Below are 21,125 nucleotides of genomic sequence, written 5' to 3' on the forward strand. Positions count from 1 at the left end.
ATAGTCTCAGTAACAGAGGTAAAATACACATTCTGTCTCACTGATAGAGGGAAATGTGACTATAAAATCGAAGAGGCTGATCTCAGTTACAGAGGTCTGTTTTGTCTCACTAATAGAGGTAAATCAGTGCGAAAGTGTCGGGACCGCAGCTTGGGTCCCAACTAAAGAGGTTTCTCACTTATTCAGGTCCCACTTAACCAGGTTTCACTGTATTTTGAAAATTTTAGGACGGACCGGTCTGGTTGTAATGTTAGGTAATGCCTTGCCTTTGAGCGGAGCGTGCGGCGTGTATGTCAAACAATCGAAGCTCATACAAGTGTCCTGAGTCGACGCTGCGTACGGTGGACGCACGCTCGCCCACCCCGCTGCACGCCCCGCCGACCGCTCCGCTCCGAGCGTCCACTCAGGCCTTAAGGCCCAGCCACGACATTGGTCACAGCGCGTCAGCGGTGAGCGGCAGCCATACGTGAGAATGAAAAGTCCCATCGCTGTGTCTCGCTCCAATGTATGGCCGCCGCTCACCGCTGTCGCGCTTAGACCAATGTCGTGGCTGAGCCGTTACACTTAAATCTTTAAAAGTAAAGTGTCTTTCAGAATACCAGTATGCTGCGACGGGTACAAAAGAGCTGATAATGGGTCTGAAATTGAGTAAGTCCTTAATCACGATTTGACAGACAAACATGCTTCATAAAAATTATAGTTGGTAAACTAATTTAATGCATAAGTACATATTATATGGCCTAAAATTCGTTAGGCCACGTCTCCGTGTAAAGCGAATGCGTCAGTCATTTCATTATAATGTAATTCGTATCATGTCTTTTTCTAGTGCTTATGACTTCGAGTAGGTAGATCTAACTGAAAACATTGTATTTTTAAAAATAAGTATATATATTATATTCACATTTACACCGTGGGTGGCTTGCATGGACTTGCAATGCATCGCTTATCTTATCATCCATAGTTCATCGGCGTTGCCCACCTAAGACACTTCCATAGAGATGATCGTACCTAGGTTTAATTTCGTCGCGACGCGTTGCAGCGCATCGCCGTCGCGTTCCCGTCGTCCACGCAAGCCACGTCGTTAATAATGTCACTTTTTATGCAAATAAAATGAAACTAACTGATAGTTATAGTTTCAGCATGAACTGCGTCCCTATATGTGATCCTCCATGCGGCGATAACGGCACTTGCATAAAGCCAGATATATGTAAGTGTGACTCTGGATATCAACTTGACAAAAAAAGTAATCCAATGTGCATCGCGAACTGCAAAACTCCCTGTGGAAATGGAACTTGCATAGGCAGAGACGAATGTAGTTGCGCGAAAGGTTACAAGTTCGATAAATACCATAACCCAATGTGTGTACCACAGTGCGAAAGAAATTGTGGACATGGATCTTGCATTGCTCCAAATGAATGCATGTGTAATGCAAGATATACATTTGACTATAAAAGTAATCCAATGTGCGTACCAAATTGTAAAACTGAATGTGGCAATGGGACTTGCATAGTACCAGATGAATGCACGTGTGATATTGGATATGAAATAGATTACAGCAAAAGCCCAATATGTGTACCAAAATGTAAAAATGAATGTGGTGAAGGAACTTGTGTAGATTCAAACGAATGTAATTGTAAAAAAGGTTACACATTTGAAAAATACCATAACCCAATGTGTGTACCACAGTGCGACACAGAATGTGGACAGGGGTCTTGCATTGCGCCAAATCTATGCATGTGCAATGCAGGATATACATTTGATAATAATAGTAACCCAATGTGCGTACCAAATTGTAAAACTGAATGTGGCAATGGGACTTGCATAGCACCAGATATATGCAAATGTGATATGGGATATGAATTAGACTACAGCAAAAGCCCAATATGTGTACCAAAATGTAAAAATGAATGTGGTGAAGGAACTTGTGTAGCTTCAAACGAATGTAATTGTAAAAAAGGTTACACATTTGAAAAATACCATAACCCAATGTGTGTACCACAGTGCGACACAGAATGTGGACAGGGGTCTTGCATTGCGCCAAATCTATGCATGTGTAATGCAGGATATACATTTGATAATAATAGTAACCCAATGTGCGTACCAAATTGTAAAACTGAATGTGGCAATGGGACTTGCATAGCACCAGATATATGCAAATGTGACATGGGATATGAATTAGACTACAGCAAAAGCCCAATGTGTGTACCAAAATGTAAAAATGAATGTGGTGAAGGAACTTGTGTAGCTTCAGACGAATGCGATTGTAAAAAAGGTTACAAATTTGAAATATACCATAACCCAATGTGTGTACCACAGTGCGAAACAGAATGTGGACAAGGGTCTTGCATTGCGCCAAATCTATGCATGTGTAATGCAGGATATACATTTGACAATAAAAGTAACCCAATGTGCGTATCAAATTGTAAAACTGAATGTGGCAATGGGACTTGCATAGCACCAGATGTATGCACGTGTGATATTGGATATGAAATAGATTACAGCAAAAGCCCAATGTGTGTACCAAAATGTGAAAATAAATGTGGTGAAGGGAATTGTGTCGCTGTAAATGAATGTGAATGTCATGAAGGATACAAATATAACAAAGATAATATTCCAATGTGTATGCCACAGTGTAATATTGCGTGTGGCAATGGAACTTGCATAGCACCCAATGAATGTATCTGTGCAAAAGGTTACAATTTAGATAAAAAACAAAGCCCGATGTGCGTACCCCAGTGCGATATCGCATGTGAAAATGGGTTTTGTATTGGTACCAATCGATGTCAATGCAATACAGGATACAAATTAAATGAAGATTCCACGTGTGTACCACAATGCACTAATGAATGTGAAAATGGTACATGTATATCACCAAATGAATGTAAATGTGACGTAGGATTTAAATTAGATGAGAAGAATAAATGCGTATCCCAATGTGATACCGAATGTGGCCATGGAGTTTGTATAGCACCTAGTAAATGTTTATGTAACGCAGGATATAAATCTAACAATAATAGTAATCCAATATGCGTACCTGAATGTTATTCAGATTGTGGAAACGGGTCTTGCGTAGCACCAAATAAATGTAAATGTAATGCAGGTTATGAATTAGATAAAAATAGTAGCCCAATGTGTGTGCCACAATGCGAAATCGATTGTGGCAATGGCACTTGCACATCACATAATAATTGTGAATGTGACTCCGGTTATAAAATCTCCAAGGAAAACAACCCGATGTGTGAACCGATATGTTATAACGATTGTGGAAATGGTTCTTGCGTAGCACCAAATAAATGCGAATGTCATAATGGTTACATCTTTGATAAAGAAAAAAATACATGTATACCGCAATGTGATACCATATGTGCAAATGGATACTGTGTGGCGCCCAATTTATGTGAATGTTTTAAGGGCTATAAAAGTAGCAAAGACAAAACGTTGAATTGTGTTCCTGATTGTGGTATATGTGAAGGACGTTGTATCGCACCAGACAAATGTGAATGCGATCCACCTTTGATAACAGCACATGTTACTGTCGATGGTAAAGATTGTAATGATAATACTTCTGAATGCAAACGTATTATTTGTAAAACTGATGACAATACAACGACTACTAAGAAACTCATCTCTTCTACAGAAAAATATGTCATTACAGATAAGCATGACATTGTTGACAAAAAAGACAATAACACCAAACTGCCTGATCATAAGATCATCAAAAGTAAACTTTATGAAAAAGCGAGTAAGGAAAATCACACAGAAATTAGCATAATTAGCAATGTAACTAAGTCCAATAGTGACCATGGTTCCAAATATAACTATTATGACGACGACAGTTCGACAACAGCCACAGTATCTAATAAAGTTGTAGGAAAACATATGAAAAAACAGAAACAGGAAAGCAAATATTGGTGAGTAGTAAATATAAGTCGGTAGTGTGTGGACATGAAAATAGCCTAATGGCCGCTCTACACATGGGGCCAACGGTTGGGCCAACCCTTGGAGCAGCCCCTTGGCCAAGATAAGAGTCGCTGTTTACACATTGGTGAACCAATCACTTGGCATTGGCTCTTCATAAAAGATGGACGTAGAATGGAAAAGGCTAGGTAATTCTATGTCATTTACATTGTCAGCAAATAGTTGTTTGTTATACAAGGGTGCAAAGTTGTATTTTAACGCCGAGTGTGGAATTGAAAAACGAGCAAGTGAAAGGATTCTACAGTTGAACCACGAGCGAAGCGAGTGGTTCGAGAATAGAATCCTGAACTTGCGAGTTTTTTAACACACGAGAAGGAAATTACAACGCAAAAAGCGCGTTTATCACTGCTTTCAGTAGTTCCACAGGTGGTAAATCATCGTGATCACTATACTCCAATTGCTAATTCGAGTCCAAAAAAACTACTACGATGTTGCCACTGCAATAAAATGTTTGTAAAATAGTATAATCCTTTTTTATAAAAACACACGCCAAGATAAATTATTTATTATTTATTTCAATCCTTTGATTTATATATTTAATAGTCTTTTATTATTTACATAAATACTAGGTCGCTCGATTTTTTTCTTTTTTTCCGGGATTTTTTGTTGTAAAGTTGGTATTGCGCTTGTATCACTTCAGGTATCAATAACATTTGGTGCTATATTTTGCGGTATAGAACAAACTATTGATGATATAGATATTGTGACCAATTTTTTATACATATACTAGCTTGTACCCGCGGCTTCGCCCGCGTACTAAAAGAATTATTCAAACGTATACAAAAATTAAGATTTTCATTTGGATCCATAGGTTTCTATATAGGTACATTTGTCTGCGATTATTTAGATAACACATATAACTATTTTTTTTAACGAAATGCTTGCAAAGATTGTAGCAATGTTACACAGCGACCACGGCGTAGGTAGTGGGTACGAGTAGGTATGTATTCTATATACACTCTGGGGAAACTTCATACAACCCACATAGCCAGTATCTATGGTCAGTGGGTAAAAAGTACTTTCTCGCATTATCGCTTACAATTTTTTTTCATTTTGCTTATACTTATTGCAAACGTAAACTTATAAAAAGCAAGCAAACGACGATCTTCTTACAGCACGTCCCTATCTTTATCCTTATCCCTATCCCCTCCCATCCCCTGTCCCTGTCAAATGAACATGTTAGGAGGTCAACTTTGAAAAATCTTTTCTTAGTGCACCTCTAAGGAAATCACGTGTCAATTCGAAATCTCTTGAACCAGAAGTAAACATAAAAACTAAATGCATATGACAGTTTTGATATTTAAACCCCATTGCACCATAACAGGGGAGAAGGTATTTCACTTCCGCCTCGTTAGATTTTAAAAGCGTTGTATTTATCGTGATCAGCGACCCGATAAACCATAAAAACGATACCCATATTGGTTTTTTGACTTTATCACCCCCTTTTCATCGTTTTGGGGGTAAAATTTTCAAAAAACCTGAAACACGTATTTAGAAATCCTGTGAAGTTTCGAATAAAACGGTCAAACTAATCTTGTTTCCCTATACAAACTCTGAACCCCCATTTCACCCCCTTCGGACATGAATTTTGAAAAATCCTTTCTTAGTGCTCCTCTACTCCATATAAAGAACCTACGTGCCAAATTTGAAATCTCTAGAACCAGCGACTTCGGCTGTGCGTTGATATGTCAGTCAGTTTGTTCTTTTGTATTTTTTTTTAAATATTTTGACCCCATTGCACCACAACAGGGGAGAAAGTATATCACTTCCGCCTCGTTAGATTTTAAAAGCGTTGTATTTATCGTCATCAGCGACCCGATAAACCATAAAAACGATACCCATATTGGTTTTTTGACTTTATCACCCCCTTTTCACCCTTTTAGGGATTAAATTTTTAAAAAACCTGAAACACGTATTTAGTCATATGCCTTTAGGAATCCTCCTGTGAAGTTTCGAATAGAACAGTCAAACTAATCTTGTTTCCTCATACTAACTTTGAACCCCCATTTCACCCCCTTCGGACATGAATTTTGGAAAATCCTTTCTTAGTGCTCCTCTTCACTATATAAGGAACCTATGTGCCAAATTTGAAATTTCTAGAACCAGCGGCTTCGACTGTGCGTTGATATGTCAGTCAGTTTGTTCTTTTGTATTTTTTTTTAAATATTTTAACCCCATTGCACCACAACAGGGGAGAAAGTATATCACTTACGCCTCGTTAGATTTTAAAAGCGTTGTATTTATCGTGATCAGCGACTCGATAAACCATAAAAACGATACCCATATTGGTTTTTTGACTCTATCACCCCCTTTTCACCCTTTTAGGGGTTACATTTTCGAAAAACCTGAAACACGTATTTAGTCATATGCCTTTAGGAATCCTCCTGTGAAGTTTCGAATAGAACAGTCAAACTAATCTTGTTTCCCCATACAAACTTTGAACCCCCATTTCACCCCCTTAGGAGGTGAATTTTGAAAAATCCTTTCTTAGTGCTCCTCTACACTATATAAGGAACCTACGTGCCAAATTTTAAATCTCTAGGACCAGCGGTTTCGGCTGTGCGTTGATATGTCAGTCAGTCAGTCAGTCAGTCAGTCAGTCAGTCAGTCAGTCAGTCAGCTTCTTCTTTTATATATTTAGATTTTACAATTAGCTAATCAGCGAAATAGTGTATAGAGGGCTTTATGGTTGCCACGGCCACCATTGTTTTGGAAGCGGCCATGACACCATGGTCTGTCAAACTGTATTTGAATTTGACATTCTTATTCGACGTCTAACTTCTGTTCTGATTGTTTGAATGTTTTTTTGCTCCGTGGTGATTTTTTGCCTTGTTGAGTTTTTGTTTTTTGTTAAGTTTTTGTTTCCTGTTCAGTTACTGTTATTTCAAATCGTTGTTAAGATTGTGTTTTCTACGAGGACTTTGCGTGAGCGCAAGCGCAAAAGTACGAGTATGATGGAACCTGAACCAGGGCCTTCTCGTCAGGTGATTCTTTCCCCAAGAAAAAAACGCTGTACTCGTCCTCTGACCGTTAACGAAAAAACAATGGTAATGAACTGTTACAAATATGTCCACAAGCATTCAGAAGAAGTTTAATACTGGATATTAGTGGATTGTTCCCACACAGTTGGGGACTCGTTCAATACGCTAAGGAAATGCTTTCGTGAGCCCCTGACTTCGCCACGCGCCATTCTGCGAGCCAGTTCAGGTGCTACCCTTCAGCAATAACTTTCTAATATTGGTAATTGGTTGTTAGACTCCAATGACTAATTTAATAAACATTGGCGAAAATTGCACCTGACTGAGACAGGGCATCTTTAGTGCATACATTTGTCTGGTTTAAGTTTTATTATTATTAGCAACGTGAATGAAGGTGATGTTGATTGTCACAAATACACGTAATATAATGCGAATTACCAACATTTATCATTAGTGGCGACCGGTGGAACTAATTTGACGTATGAGAATTAAAACAAAAAAACTAAAACGAATTTTCTTCACAATTTTATCATCAAGTATTCTTGGATTTCTTACGTGCCAAATAAAGAATGTAGAAGGTTGGCGAAACCTGAAAAGTATTTTGACAGTGACATAAGTGACATTGACAGCTGTGACATTGACGTATCTGTCGTAGTTTTTTTGGACTCGAATTAGCAATTGGAGTTTAGATTCACTCACTTTTATCAATTTTAAAGCAGAAAAAATGATTATATTCAAGGTCAAATTACTTTATCCACTAGTGGATAAAATGCGTTTTTACCCGCTGGTATTAAAGGACAAAACACGTGTTTCCGAGCTAGTGAGGGGAAAATTATATTAATAAATAATAACCTCGTAATTAAATTATCTGAAATAGTAATTTTTTTTTTAATATTTGACAAAAAACCGACACCAGTCGGTTGGCCGGCCAGCGCTGGCACCAACTGCCAACATACGGCCAAGTAGCCCTCTACACGCTTGGCTAAGGGGCTAGTCAAAGGGTTGGCCCAACCGTTGGCCCCATGTGTACAGCGGCCTTAATACTAACGCATTTTGTCATAAAACTGTAATATGTTGTTTAATTTTAGGACTCAATCAGGCTGGATATACCTACCAATAGTTGGCGTCGTTGGTTCCATACTAGTTGCAACAGTGAAACTTTTGCAAAAATGGCTATAAAGAAAATTATAACCCGGTACATAATTCTCCTTTACGTTATATACTTATGTACGAGTATATGAGTCATTAGTTACTCGAAAATAAACCATTTCCTTTCATATGTTGTTTTTACATGCATTCATTTTAATATTATGTCCTCACTCAAAGAATGGCTACGGGAATTCAAGTTCCCAATGCAAGCTGCATCCTGAAAAAGTGAAGAAGTGATATCCGGTATGATTTTATAAAACATTTTATTCACTTGATCATAAAATCTTGTCATAATCATAAATTAAAATGTACAAATAATATTGTCATTAATTATAGTTCTACAAAGTATATCGTGTGTTTCAATAAAGTATAAATTTTAGTACTTATCCTTCAATATTTCAGATCATTTAGGTATCACATACAAATTTCACACTTACAATCGTTATTTTATAGTGAGAGTAAATATAAATCAGATCTAAATAGTACTTTATTAGTCAATTTTGACACTTATGTGTTTTAACTCGTAATTAAAAAGTACTTGTAAAGCTTTATATAACCCAAGCGTATTAAAACTGGTAACGTTGACTAAAAACTTAAGAGTCTGACTACATTATGGCACCTCTGTCTTCAATAACATCGTCACTTCAAACATATCTTTATTATTACTCAGTATCAGGAATCTCAAAGACTAGGACATCAGCAAGATTGACAGGTTCAGCTGACCGTCTCACGCGTTTGACGCACCCTGATCGGCCCTTGACACTGAAGTCTTTGTGGTAGCCTTCTGAGCAGACACAGTTGTTCGGTGACCCGCAGTAACCGTTGAGACAGCCGCCGTGGCAATAGGGAACGCACCTGCAAACGAGGAGATTGTTCATACGAATCCGAAGGTTCGCTATGCAAGAGGTGAAAGTAAAATAATGTATTAGGCCCATTGATGTTTCTGATATATATAAATGACCTTCCAAAGGTCATTAAACATAGGTGTTTACTTTTTGCAGACGATGTCACAATACTCGTAAAATGTGATAATGTCGAGTCATTTGAAGAAAATATTAATAGCGCAATTAGGGATGTTGTAAATTGGCTTGATAGTAATAATTTGAATATCAATCTAAGTAAAACTAAAATGATTCAATTTCAGACATACAAAAGTAATCATATAGCGATGGACATTAACTATCAGGAGTCTCATATAGAGGAAGTAAAGTCAACAGTATTTTTAGGTTTGACCATTGATTGTTTTTGTAATTGGAAGGCTCACGTCGACGTTCTACGGCTTAAATTAGACCGTTTTGTATATGTTTTGCATCGTCTTCACAATGTAGTTTCGGAATCCACAGCGATGACAGCCTATCACGGCTATGTTGCATCGCAATTAAGATATTGTATCATTTTGTGGGGGAATTCTGTGGATTCAGACATTATTTTTAAGGTCCAAAAAAAATGTATAAGAGCAGCATGTGGTGCCGACTTTCGCGAACCTTGTAGACCATTGTTCAAAAAGAAAAACGTATTGACATTACCTGCTATGTACATATACGAAATCTGTATTTTTGTTCGGAAAAACCTGTCTTGCTTTAGAACAATTACTATGACATCAAAGCGAAGTGATTATAGAAACAAACTTTTTATGCCGCTGACAAATATATCTCTTCCTAAGAAGAATGTTTATGGAATGGCAATACAAATATTTAATTGTCTCACTGATCATTTTAAGGAACTCCCATTTAATTTATTTAAAAGAAAATTGTATAGACATTTAATGGAATGTACCTATTATTCTGTTAATGAGTTTTTAGAAAAGTGTGATTTATAATTAGGGAATTAGCCATTGATTATAGTATTTAAAATGTATTATTAAATTAATTAATTTGAATATAATTGCAAAATCATTTATATTGTATTTAATTTATTTTGATAATTTTTAGTTATTAGTGCTAGACATTTAATTAATTTGTGCCATTTAAATTATACCTAAGAGCGCATGCTTGTACATATAATGTATAAAAGCTAAGTTAGTTATAAGAATTAAATATTTGAACGCCAAACTGTGGTAAAATAAGGAGTGAAATGAAAATGTATTGCCCATCTATTATGTACCCTTATTTATACAAATAAATATTTTTGATTGATTGATTTGATTGATTGTAGGAGAGGTTCTGCACTCAAAAATAATTTTCGTTAGAGTGAGATAACATAAACGTCATCATGTCATGGAAGTTTGAATTTTTAAATGATATGAATTACAATTTGAAGAATGCGACTGTCAAAATCGATGCTAACTTATCTTGGACTGACTCTAACGTTTTATTATGTGTTTGACTGCAGAAGATATCAAAAATGATGAAGCAGATTAGAAACCAGCAATTAATATGATGCAGAGGAGTAATGATGATAAAGCACTAATAACAAAAATTTTTTTTTACTAGCAAACTATTTTAGTATTTTTTCTACTCCCGTGTTGTTATTCGTCATTTACAGTGTCGTGCATAGATCGTTGAAACCCTACATAAAAGATGCCCGCCCCCGCCCGGCGCCCCGCGCACCCACGCATACGATATAGCTCTTAAAGCATTGTTAGGTAGCCTTTAAGGGATATAGCGTGGGTGCGCGGGGCGCCGGGGCTGGCGGCGGCGCGGGGAGTGCGAGCGACAGGGTGAGTGCAGGAACAGAGGGGAGGCCGACGCGTCAAAATACAGGAAATAGTGCGAATTTCACGAAAGTTATTCTAGAAAACTATTAAAAAGTAAGTGCATGGTCGTAGAAAAGTATTGTATGCAACGGTGTTTAACTGAGTCAAAAAATACTCGTGGCGTCTTAATAACAATTTTCGGCTTCGCCTCAAATTGTTACCCACGCCACTCGTCTTTTTTGACTTCCTTTAAACGCCTGTTGCATAAAATACTATTATACAATCGTGATATAATACAAAGCTTTTCAGTCGAGTACCATGTTTAGGCCACGAAGCTTGCTGAGTGGACTAATAGTACGGTACGAGAGTGAAAAGCTTAATTATATCACTATTGTATACAATACTTTTTCTATGAGTCATCATCTTCATCATCAATGGACGAAAAATATCATCATTCAAGTTAAAATTAATGTTAATAGCGTCGTTCACCGTTGTATCAACATCGAATTACCTGGCAACTAATTGTTTGTAATAACCGTCTCTGATTGGTCGATAACGCGATAGATAAAAAAACGTGTTTCAGATGCAGAAAAATTTGCCAGGTATCGCAAATTAGTAAAGAACTTGTATGAAGTTATATTTTTTAAATTATTACAGTTAACTAAAAGTGAACTGTAATGAAATATTATAGTTGACTAAGTGTCAAAGACTATCTAACACTGAAAAGTCAGCACTTATAGTTTAGTCTGTGGTGTCCTAATTGACAGATTAAAGTCGACGAGTAGAAAAAAATATTTATTCGTTAAAACATGATTAAATAACACCAAAATAAAGTAAACATCCAAACGAAAATATAAGTAAAATATTTAAAAAACAGTACTCAAGAAATAAAAATAGGTACCTGTTGCCAGTAGAATCCGTAGGGTCCAGATTGTATCCTGGTAGACATTCACATTTGTTTGTCCCGACACAGTTTCCATTTATACAGGGTTGTTCACAATTCCCAAATCCGTTGCTTGATATTTGCCCTTGTTGGCTTTCACCATTCTGACCATAAGGCCCCTGTTGTCCAGGATAAGGATAATATCCTTGCTGGTTATGACCCTGGCCATATTGTCCTTGGTTGTACTGGCCCTGGCCATATTGTCCTTGGTTGTACTGGCCTTGGCCATATTGCCCATGATGATATTGCCCTTGGGTATATTGTCCTTGTCCAAACTGTCCTTGGCTGGTTTGCTCATGGTTAAATTCTCCCTGGCTAGTTTGTCCTTGATTAAATTGTCCTTGGCTAGTTTGTCCTTGGTTAAATTGTCCCTGGCTGGTTTGACCATGGTTAAATTGTCCTTGACTAGTTTGTCCCTGGTTAAATTGTCCTTGGCCGTATTGGCCTTGTGAATATTGCCCTCCAGCATAATGCCCTTGGGTTGCGTTCTGACCGTGCCCTGAAGTCTGATCTGATCCTTGTTGTAAGTTGAAGGTTACGTTCTCAAAAGGATTATACGGACGACCCTGATAAAAGGTCTGGCCGTCTGGTCTTGGACTTGTCCCGTTGACTCCCTGGTTGTGCTGAGGAGTATTAGGATAGTTAGAAGGAAGTTGAGGGTACAGATGCTGGTGGCCTGGTTGTGGATGTTGGTTTGGATATCCCGCGTTATTTCCATTTGGTGATGGTTGAGGATATTGATTTGGCTGGCCTGGATAATATTGATTTTGCTGACCTGGATATTGATTCTGTTGACCAGGGTACGGTGCATAGATGGGATTCGGTTGTTGGCCGGTATGGTTTCCAGAATTAGGATATTGTGGATTATGCTGGTTGTTTGGGTTTTGGCTAGGGAGAGGATACTGGTTCTGATTTTGTGGGTATTGTCCATTGGGGTATTGACCCGGGTTTTGGTATGGAGTTTGGCTTGGGTTGGGGTATGGGTACTGTGGCGTGTTGTGAGATTGTGTTGCATTCACGCCAGGTGCTTTTGATGCGCAAACATTAGGTGCAACGCACTCTTTTCCAAGTACACAACTCCTGAAAAACAAAAAACAGATTACAATCTAGACTGAGAGTCACTTAGTGGCACCTGATCTTATTTGATTCAAATCGCCTGAACCACTGGCTTTTGTATTCAATAAAAATATATTTGCATACTGTAAATAACTGAATTATTGAATTTGATGGTGACTGGTTCTGATTTGTAACCTTAAATACACATAAAATTTTGTTAAATTCTGAATTGAAAATCATCAACCCAGTTTCACCTCGTACAAAATATTTACTTACGGATTGCAAAGCGCTTTACACTCTCCCCTGTACAGCAAATATCCCGGACGGCAGCGGCATTCTGTCCCCGAACAGTACCCGTTTAAACAGCTCCCACATGGGGACTGTGAACCAGGGGACTGTGAGCCAAGGCCGGTGTGCAAAGGCACGGGGACACCAGGTGTTCCAGGGTGCTGAGCCTGGGAGTACGACGGCCCGCCAGGCCTACAGGATCCATCAAGACTTGAAGAGTATCCGGGCTTGCATTCGCATGTGTTTGGAGCTGTGCAGTTTCCTGAAAAGAAAAAAACACGTTGTGACTGGTGAAAGTTCTTTATCGATAAATAATAAAGAGTAGATAAATAAAGAATTGAGAGACAGTGATTTTTTGCACATTTCCCATGGCATTTGATGAGTTGATAATAAACACCAGTGCGTAACTAATACATCAAATGAATCGATCGTCAACTGTTGAGAATGTTGCGTTTAAATCCTAATCTTAAGGAGGATTCTCTCAATGGCAACTTTTATGGGAATTTTCTTAGGAAATTTCCAGTAGTTTGAGCGAAATTTCGAGAATGTTCTGAAACTTGTAAAAATCGTGATATATCACTTACCAGTCCCACCACAGTTATCCCTGCAGTGCGGCACACAGAATCTTCCACTGACATCCAGCTTGAAACCCTCCTTGCACATGCACCGTTGTCCATCACAGTGCCCATTCTGGCATCCAATAGGACAGGTGGCGACACAGAATCCGGCAAGATTGATTACATGGTCAGGAAAGCATGAACAGACTCCTGAAAGTGAAAAAAAACGTCATGTGGCAGTCCTAAAGAATTTATATTACTAAATTAAAACGGGACTTAATCGCGTAAAACTTACGTTTTATATTTAACCCGACGTTTCGGACATGACATTACGTCCGTGGTCACGGGTAGACTGGCTGGGAGTTGTATCAACATCTTCTAGCTGTACGAGTTTTTCGAACTACCCGCACTTGATTGTCATCAGTCACTTTTACGCTAGGGTTGCCACTCTGCCTACATACAACACTCACGACATCCGATGGTGTGGGACGGGAAGTTTTCTCACGTTTACACTTGCCAATCACTGGATAACGTAACAAACATAAGTCAAACGTAAGTTTTACGCGATTAAGTCCCGTTTTAATTTAGTAATATGAGTGAAGATCGTGTTAGTCTAAAGAATTTAGTTTAAAGTAAGACAGTGACGGTTTAAGAATTTTACCACTCCCTTTCCTTTTGTGGTTAACGTAGAAGTCGACTGTGGGGACTGTAGTTTAAGGGTTCAATTGAGGTGTGGCTCATTGGGTTAGCAACTTAGCAACCTGTCACTGCAATAGAACTAGGTATTTTGTTTTATTCCAAACTCTTCATCGCCAATAGTGGCACTGACACTAGAGCAGTATCATGCTCCTTTTGGGAATCTGTACAGGGTGCGTAGCCGAATGGCACAAACGCTCACGAAACGAAACGCTAGTAGATATCTATCTCTATCGCTCTTGCGTATTGGCGCGACAGAGCGAGACTGCGTTTCGTTTTCGTTTCGCGTCGGAGAAATGGCATTCGGCTACGGGGCCAGGTGCCGTAGCCGAATGGCATTTCTGCGACGCGAAACGAAAACGAAACGCCGCGAAAGGTAGTCTGGCTCTGTCGCGCTAATACGCACGAGCGATAGAGATAGATATCTACGAGCGTTTCGTTTCGTGAGCGTTTGTGCCATTCGGCTACGTACCCTGTGGTGTTGGTGTGGTGACATCTAGCCAGCGTCACTAATAGCTTAATTACGCTTCGTAAGCGTATCATACCCCTCTAACTCTGCCTATTGCTCTTCTGTAGTGGCGCATCAGAGGCGTTATAGTATTTTTAAACTAATTTTGAGTTCTGTGACAATTGAATCATTTTAGAATTGCGCATACTATGTTTGCACCTATTAATAGTAGCGTAGTGTAAACGATTGCCACTTCGGCTTCTTCTTTCTCGTTCCCTCAATGCTGAGGATCGCGACCACAAGTAGCGTGTCTCCATTGAACGTGGTCATAAGCCATGTGGACTGCACGATATAGGCTGCCGCCAGTCGACTTCTTCACACAGTCCGACCATCTCTTACGAGCCCCACCCCAAGTGCGTTTATCATTCATTCGCCCCAAGATGATACACTTCTCCATATTATGCATTGGTGATCTCATAATGTGACCGAAAACTCACTCACTGTCACTTCGGCTAGGTGACGCATGTGTTTAGTTTATGTATGAGGTTACCTGGGGCAGTGCAGAGAGCGTTGACGCATTCGGGAGTGCAGACGGGATCGCAGATGAGGTAGTTGTGGATGTTGCGGATGTAACCATGGCAATAGGTGCGGATGCGGCTCAGTTCTGGACGCGACTGAAATAGGAAAATTTAGTGTTTCAGCCATTCTATACTTTCATGGCATTTCATTTCTATGATTAGCAAGGTGTTAGTTGCAGATAATTTCTAAAAACGTTTGGTAGGAAAATCATATTAGTCCACCAAAAAAAGTTAAAAAATAAATAAAAATGTATTAATTTTTTAACCGCTTAGGGCGCTGTCCTGTCCTCGTCCTCCTTGTGGTATAAATAATTAAAAACTCACGGTAGCCGCATAGAAATGAATTGTATGAAGGGTTAGCAATAACAGTTGCATATTAGTAACTTGTACAGGACCAATATGACCTGTGCAGCACTGAACATGAACGCATTGAACGCGTAAAATAAACACGCGCATACAAAAGCACTTAGATCTATTTTAGTTATGTCTAAGTAGTATAGTTAATTTAGATGAAGTTACTTACGCCATTTCCAGCCGGTATATGTTTTGGGTCGCGTACAAGTGTCGACGTCCTGAAAAAAACATACAATCATAGATTAAAATCATATAGCATTTCGTTACCGGCCCAAGCCGTACAATGTTTAGAAGATATCACAGTGATACGATACCGATCTGGCAATGTCAACATTGTCATTTTTTCAATCAACAACGTAATTTTTGAGACTGACAGGTCGGTATCGTATCGTTGCTTGTATTTTCAGTTTTTAATGGTTTTCTATTTTAGAAAACGAAATGAACTGCGCCACTTTTGTATAAAAGTACCGTCTTGAATAAGTGAATACATATTTAATTGTTTGACAGTAACCTTGTTTACCCAGTCAGTTTCCCTATAATATTAAATAAAATTATTTTGAACTGGATAGGCACCCGATATGACTTCCTGTCAAACACGTCCGGTCGCCATATCGGATTATGATTTGTTGTCCAATAAATTTGGCTCATTTGCCTACAATTCAAAAGATATGCAAATAAACATTTCGACAAATAAAATATTAAGTTAATAAAATTATACTTACGGGACCTCCATATAGCAAACACCAATCTCGTGGTTGGTCTGCGTGGCTTGGACATAACCATGTTGCGTGTGATTGAAAAACCTGAAACAGGGCATAGAAGTTAACTACCCATAGTAAGGATACATTTTCATTGCAACTATTTGTTTAATCATGTACGTGTGTTAAAGAACAAGTACAGGGTTGGACTGACCCCGTACCTTAGCAGCGTATAAACATAGGAATGGCATCCTGAGACAGTAAATTACAGGAATTTAAAATTTAAGGAAATTACAAATGTGTTGTTCCAGTTTTTGAGGGTCTAGCGCGTAGTCCCGGGTTCGAATCCCGGTAAGGGCATTTATTTGTGTGATGAGCACAGATATTTGTTCCTGAGTCATGGATGTTTTCTATGTATATAAGTATTTGTATATTATATATATCGTTGTCTGAGTACCTACAACACAAGCCTTCTTGAGCTTACCGTGGGACTCAGTCAATCTGTGTGAGAATGTCCTATAATATTTATTTATTCCTATTTATTTTTTATTTTTTATTAAATATAAAGTGTCGACGTATTTCGGTATAGTTCAGCAATGTCCATTATTGAAGTCCAGCTTTTAATTCCAGTCAATAGAATCGTTTTACTTGCAACCTTCATATCAGTTACCAGTACTAATGGTAAAATTATATAATTTGGTGAATTACTAGTAGGTATGTTATTTGAAGACTGAAATAACTCGTCTTGTAATTAGCGATATGCTTTGTTTAATTGAACGTGATTTTTATACTACTTTTATAGTCTTCGTAGTTTATTGGGCGCCTACAGTTTCAGATGTGTTATATGCGCGTTGCTGAACCGAACACTCTTATATATAAAATATTTGTAAACTTATATTCGTTTTTGAATTTAGAACCCTTCTGTAACATAATAACAGTTCAAAATAGATGTTGGAATATGTACTAAAAATGTGTATACCTGCGAGGACTGAGTAGGGCTACAGGTAATTTAACAGTATGTTCTTTGATAACCTATTCTCAACATGTTTAAATACCGACACTTATTACGACAGCATTATATGGATTTTGTTTACGTTCGAGCAAAACTCTTTAACAATGAGCCATGATGTGTTCGTACGTTTGCTGAATTTTAATTATGTTATGTTTTACGCGTTCATTTTATCTACACAAATCCTTATTTTATTGATAATAAAACATTTATATGAATAGAGGAGCTGTGAATAATAAAGTAGCCAGGAATTTTGTTCATATCTCACACTCAGCTCAAGCATAGTTATTTTGCGTACCTAAACTTGAATGACCTTTCGTCAATCATAAATTATTTATTTATGAAAAAATATTTATTATTAAATATTTATTGCACAAATTAATAATAAAAAATACAAATTGCGACTTCACACTATATGACATTTTTTATTAGTCAACCAGAGATTGGGCAAAACAGAGATAGTTAGTGTTATTATAAGGTACAGGGGGTAATCCTGACCTGCAGTCTTGACTAACGTAACATAACCTCGTAAGGCCCACCATAGTTAGTTTTCCCATTTTGAATTTGAACCTTATTCTATAAATAAATTGGTAAGATTTTCGTTTGTTTCAAAAATCAATGTAACAATAGAAATTCTACATGGAAGGTTCAAATTAGATTGCAATACTATGTACATTGTAATGTACATTGGGCCTTACGAGGATAAAGTAATCTAGTCTAGTGCCCATTGGACACATCAGTATCCCCATGTACCTAATTAAAGTAAGTAAGTTACCTGTTAATATTATCTCCTCCTCTGTAAACATAACTGCTTCCTCCTCCCTTGACGTTCTTGACTTGTAGGTTCATGTACTGCGCGTCATCCTTCGGGTTATTCGCCGAGCTAATAGTGAGCAGAGCGCTCACCAATATTAGAGTAAGCATGATACCTATAGAGAACAATTTAAAATATTAAATATTTTTATTTATTCTAACATAGAAAATTGACTATTCTAGTTACAGTTTTTTTCTGGTCTTCCTAAAAAACTGTAACATTAACATTAAATTGTTATTTACTAAAAAACTTAAAAATATAAAGGCGAAATGAAAAAAAAAATCGAATCTTCCTTTGTTATTTTTTAGAATCGTGCGCTTTGCGTGTGCCCTTGCCGTAAAACTATCATTTTGTTGCCTGATGACACAATCTACTTACTATTTGTTATTTACATTGGAATATGTAGATAATTTTAAATTTCTAGGTAACAAGGTAACTTATAATTTCTTCGACTATGTACAAGTACTTACATTTGTCAAGGCTGGTCAATATTTTCTCAAGACATAAAAGGAGGAAAATAAATCTAAAAGGTAATTAATATACATACTTACTAAAGCCTGACAAGATTTTATTTGACCCTGAAAGAGTGTCGCTACAAACCGCTTTCATATGGCAATAATGTTCGGACGTCATGTATAATGGGGACAGCGTGTACTGGTTTCGCGTAAATATTTGTAGAAAATGAAAACAGGGTTTTAGAGAATCAAAGTTTAATAAGCATGATTTAAATACTCGCTACTTGTTTCCGTACAGCCTAAAATCCATGAATCTTGTGCCTTTATCCAAGTCGTCGATGTTTATTTTGTTTTTGCGTGGGACCTTGTTTTATACTGGTGTCAATGATGTAACGGCTTCCTTATTTCTATAAATCTTTTTCACGGCTGAGCTACAGACACCTTAAATAAGAACAAAAAATATATTAAGCTAAATCGAAATTAAATAATCAGTACAGGAGAACTGCACTATACATTGTCAGTACCGGACATGTCAACAACCGATTTCGGAACATTGTTATCGAAATACTGTGAAATCCTTCATCCTTTTTTGTTGTTAGTAATTTACCTCGTTAAGTATAATTATTTTCACTTTTTCAAATATTATTTTGGGCATATTTGCGATGAAACCGTTAGAAAATCTAAAATATTTACTTCTCGTTTACATCACTGACATTCAATGACTTTCGACGACGGGTGTCAAATATTAATCCTTGCCAGTAAAAGAAATTAGTTCAGCTGAAAATCCGCAACGTGGCGAGGGTCAAATAAAAACTTGTCAGGCTATACAAGGAAAATTGTAAACCTAAAATAACCTCGGTTATATGAGTCATGTGGTTTTTTTTTTTTATAAAGAGTTTATCACTTGTTTATTAATTGTATATCCCGGTCTGACTTGTACCGTTTTATTTACAAAAAGTCAATGATTATTATTTACAAAAGCGAAACCTTTTCTGTTGTTCATTTTAATACTCAAAGCGGAAAAATAGAATCATTGATATTTGACATACAGTTTCTTAAGAGTTATACGTTGTACAGCGTAATATTTCATTAAAACATTATTTAAAATGCTTTACTCAAGCTTGTTTTGTGGTTGTTATCCGTTTTATTTTTAAATATCACGCTATTATGTGTAGGTATCTTATCACCTATCATCGAATAACTGCATGCTACCGATTATCCAGGATTGCTTAGTAACTTATTATACAAATCTTATCTGGTCGATAAGAATATTTTGTATTCATTGCATTTTTTTACTTGGAGAATATTTTAATTAACAGTAGGCAATAAGATTATCTACTCATACATAATTATTAGGTGGCAATTAAATTAATTTACGGGATCTTTCGACCCCGTACAGCACAGAACGTGACCCGTACAGCACAGACCGTGACCCGTACATCATAGAACGTGACATCGTCGTGTTAGAGAAATATTGTAAACAAAAATTTCTCATCTAGATCGTAATACGTTTATTTTTAATTATAATTTATAACTTTAAATGTATATTAAAGGAACCATCCAAATTAAAACTCTTTGCAACAAAATTATACAAATGGTTGCACATCTTGTTTTTTTGGGAGAATAAGAGTGATATTAATTATTTCTAAATGTTAATTGTAAAAATTTTATAACCATTAACCACAAAGATCAGGCAGTATTTATATGTAACCAAACTCCCATGGGAGGTAAAGCTGTGACTGAAACGTATGTAACTTTGAAAAATATTTAGACTGTAAAAATAATTTTGAACATAGGCCCGAATCCCGAATAGATCATTTACTGATATGTTTTAATTAAGCAAATAGTTAGAACTTAGTCTCTAATACAACTGATAATTTTTTTTACCTCGTACACTAAATTTTAATTATTTTTTTGCACACAATTCGCACTTTAACACAAAACATGAACACACTTAGTAATGTTCAAACATATCCGTACTTGTTTTTATAGATGTAATGACATCAACACTCGATAATAAGTATGACATAATGCCTACCTTAACTATACTTGTCTCGACGAAGTTTGCATGAACACTGTGCGGGGTGTAGGATTTTGCTCATCAGATTATTTATGCGTGTTTTAGATCATGTTTGTGTGGTTCCGTATATTTATCATTTAATTTATTTAGCAGTAGTTTTTTTTTCTTTTTTTATTATAAACTAGCTTTTGCTTGCGGCTTCGCTCGCGTTAGAAAGAGACAAAAAGTAGCCTATGTCACTCTCCATCCCTTTAACTATCTCCACTTAAAAAATCACCGTTTTGCCGTGAAAGACGGACAAACAAACAGACACACACACTTTCCCATTTATAATATTTGTATGGATGGGCTTACTCTTGGCCACAGACTAGCCAAAGGTAAAGACGTGGCCTACGATGGAGTGAGCTCGCCCAGAAGATGCCTGTTCACTTTTGATTTGAAGGTTGCCGGGTTATATGAGCTCGGAAAT

At 37.2% G+C, this 21,125-nt stretch overlaps 2 protein-coding genes across 4 annotated transcripts; one reads left to right on the forward strand and one right to left on the reverse strand.

Moving 5' to 3' along the window:
- Positions 1–935: 935 nt before the first annotated feature.
- LOC125242726 (fibrillin-1-like) lies at positions 936–8,233 on the forward strand. 2 transcript variants are annotated; one of them, XM_048151638.1, is made up of 3 exons: positions 936–2,857; positions 2,996–3,911; positions 8,045–8,233. In XM_048151638.1, the coding sequence occupies exons 1-3, from the start codon at positions 1,111–1,113 to the stop codon at positions 8,133–8,135; spliced, it is 2,754 nt and encodes a 917-aa protein (XP_048007595.1). In that variant the 5' UTR covers positions 936–1,110; the 3' UTR covers positions 8,136–8,233. The 2 variants fall into 2 exon arrangements, with proteins under 2 accessions (XP_048007595.1, XP_048007594.1); XM_048151637.1 differs by having other exon boundaries at positions 936–3,911.
- Positions 8,234–8,351: 118 nt separating this feature from the next.
- On the reverse strand, positions 8,352–20,734 carry LOC125242727 (glutenin, high molecular weight subunit PW212-like). Of its 2 annotated transcripts, none has more exons than XM_048151640.1 (9): positions 20,675–20,734; positions 18,143–18,296; positions 16,383–16,463; positions 15,830–15,878; positions 15,279–15,402; positions 13,612–13,794; positions 13,016–13,289; positions 11,642–12,763; positions 8,352–8,960 (listed from the first exon to the last, which is right to left on the reverse strand). In XM_048151640.1, exons 2-9 carry the CDS (start codon positions 18,289–18,291, stop codon positions 8,768–8,770), a joined length of 2,175 nt encoding a protein of 724 aa, XP_048007597.1. In that variant the 5' UTR covers positions 18,292–18,296; positions 20,675–20,734; the 3' UTR covers positions 8,352–8,767. The 2 variants fall into 2 exon arrangements, with proteins under 2 accessions (XP_048007597.1, XP_048007596.1); XM_048151639.1 differs by lacking the exon at positions 20,675–20,734 and adding an exon at positions 20,524–20,646.
- Between the last annotated feature and the right edge of the window lie 391 nt (positions 20,735–21,125).

Source organism: Leguminivora glycinivorella, chromosome 3 (assembly GCF_023078275.1).
Source record: "Leguminivora glycinivorella isolate SPB_JAAS2020 chromosome 3, LegGlyc_1.1, whole genome shotgun sequence".
Taxonomy (NCBI): domain Eukaryota; kingdom Metazoa; phylum Arthropoda; class Insecta; order Lepidoptera; family Tortricidae; genus Leguminivora; species Leguminivora glycinivorella.

What these genes read in the sequence shown, in the direction of transcription:
- LOC125242726 (XM_048151637.1), top strand. Translation starts at nt 1,111, where the DNA reads ATGAAACTAACTGATAGTTATAGTTTCAGCATGAACTGCGTCCCTATA. An exon ending in AAACAGGAAAGCAAATATTG is followed by an intron (nt 3,912 to 8,044) that starts GTGAGTAGTAAA and finishes GTTTAATTTTAG; the next exon opens with GACTCAATCAGGCTGGATAT.
- LOC125242727 (XM_048151640.1), bottom strand. Translation starts at nt 18,291, where the DNA reads ATGCTTACTCTAATATTGGTGAGCGCTCTGCTCACTATTAGCTCGGCG. An exon ending in CGCTCTCTGCACTGCCCCAG is followed by an intron (nt 13,795 to 15,278) that starts GTAACCTCATAC and finishes TTTCACTTTCAG; the next exon opens with GAGTCTGTTCATGCTTTCCT. An exon ending in GGATAACTGTGGTGGGACTG is followed by an intron (nt 13,290 to 13,611) that starts GTAAGTGATATA and finishes TTTTCTTTTCAG; the next exon opens with GAAACTGCACAGCTCCAAAC.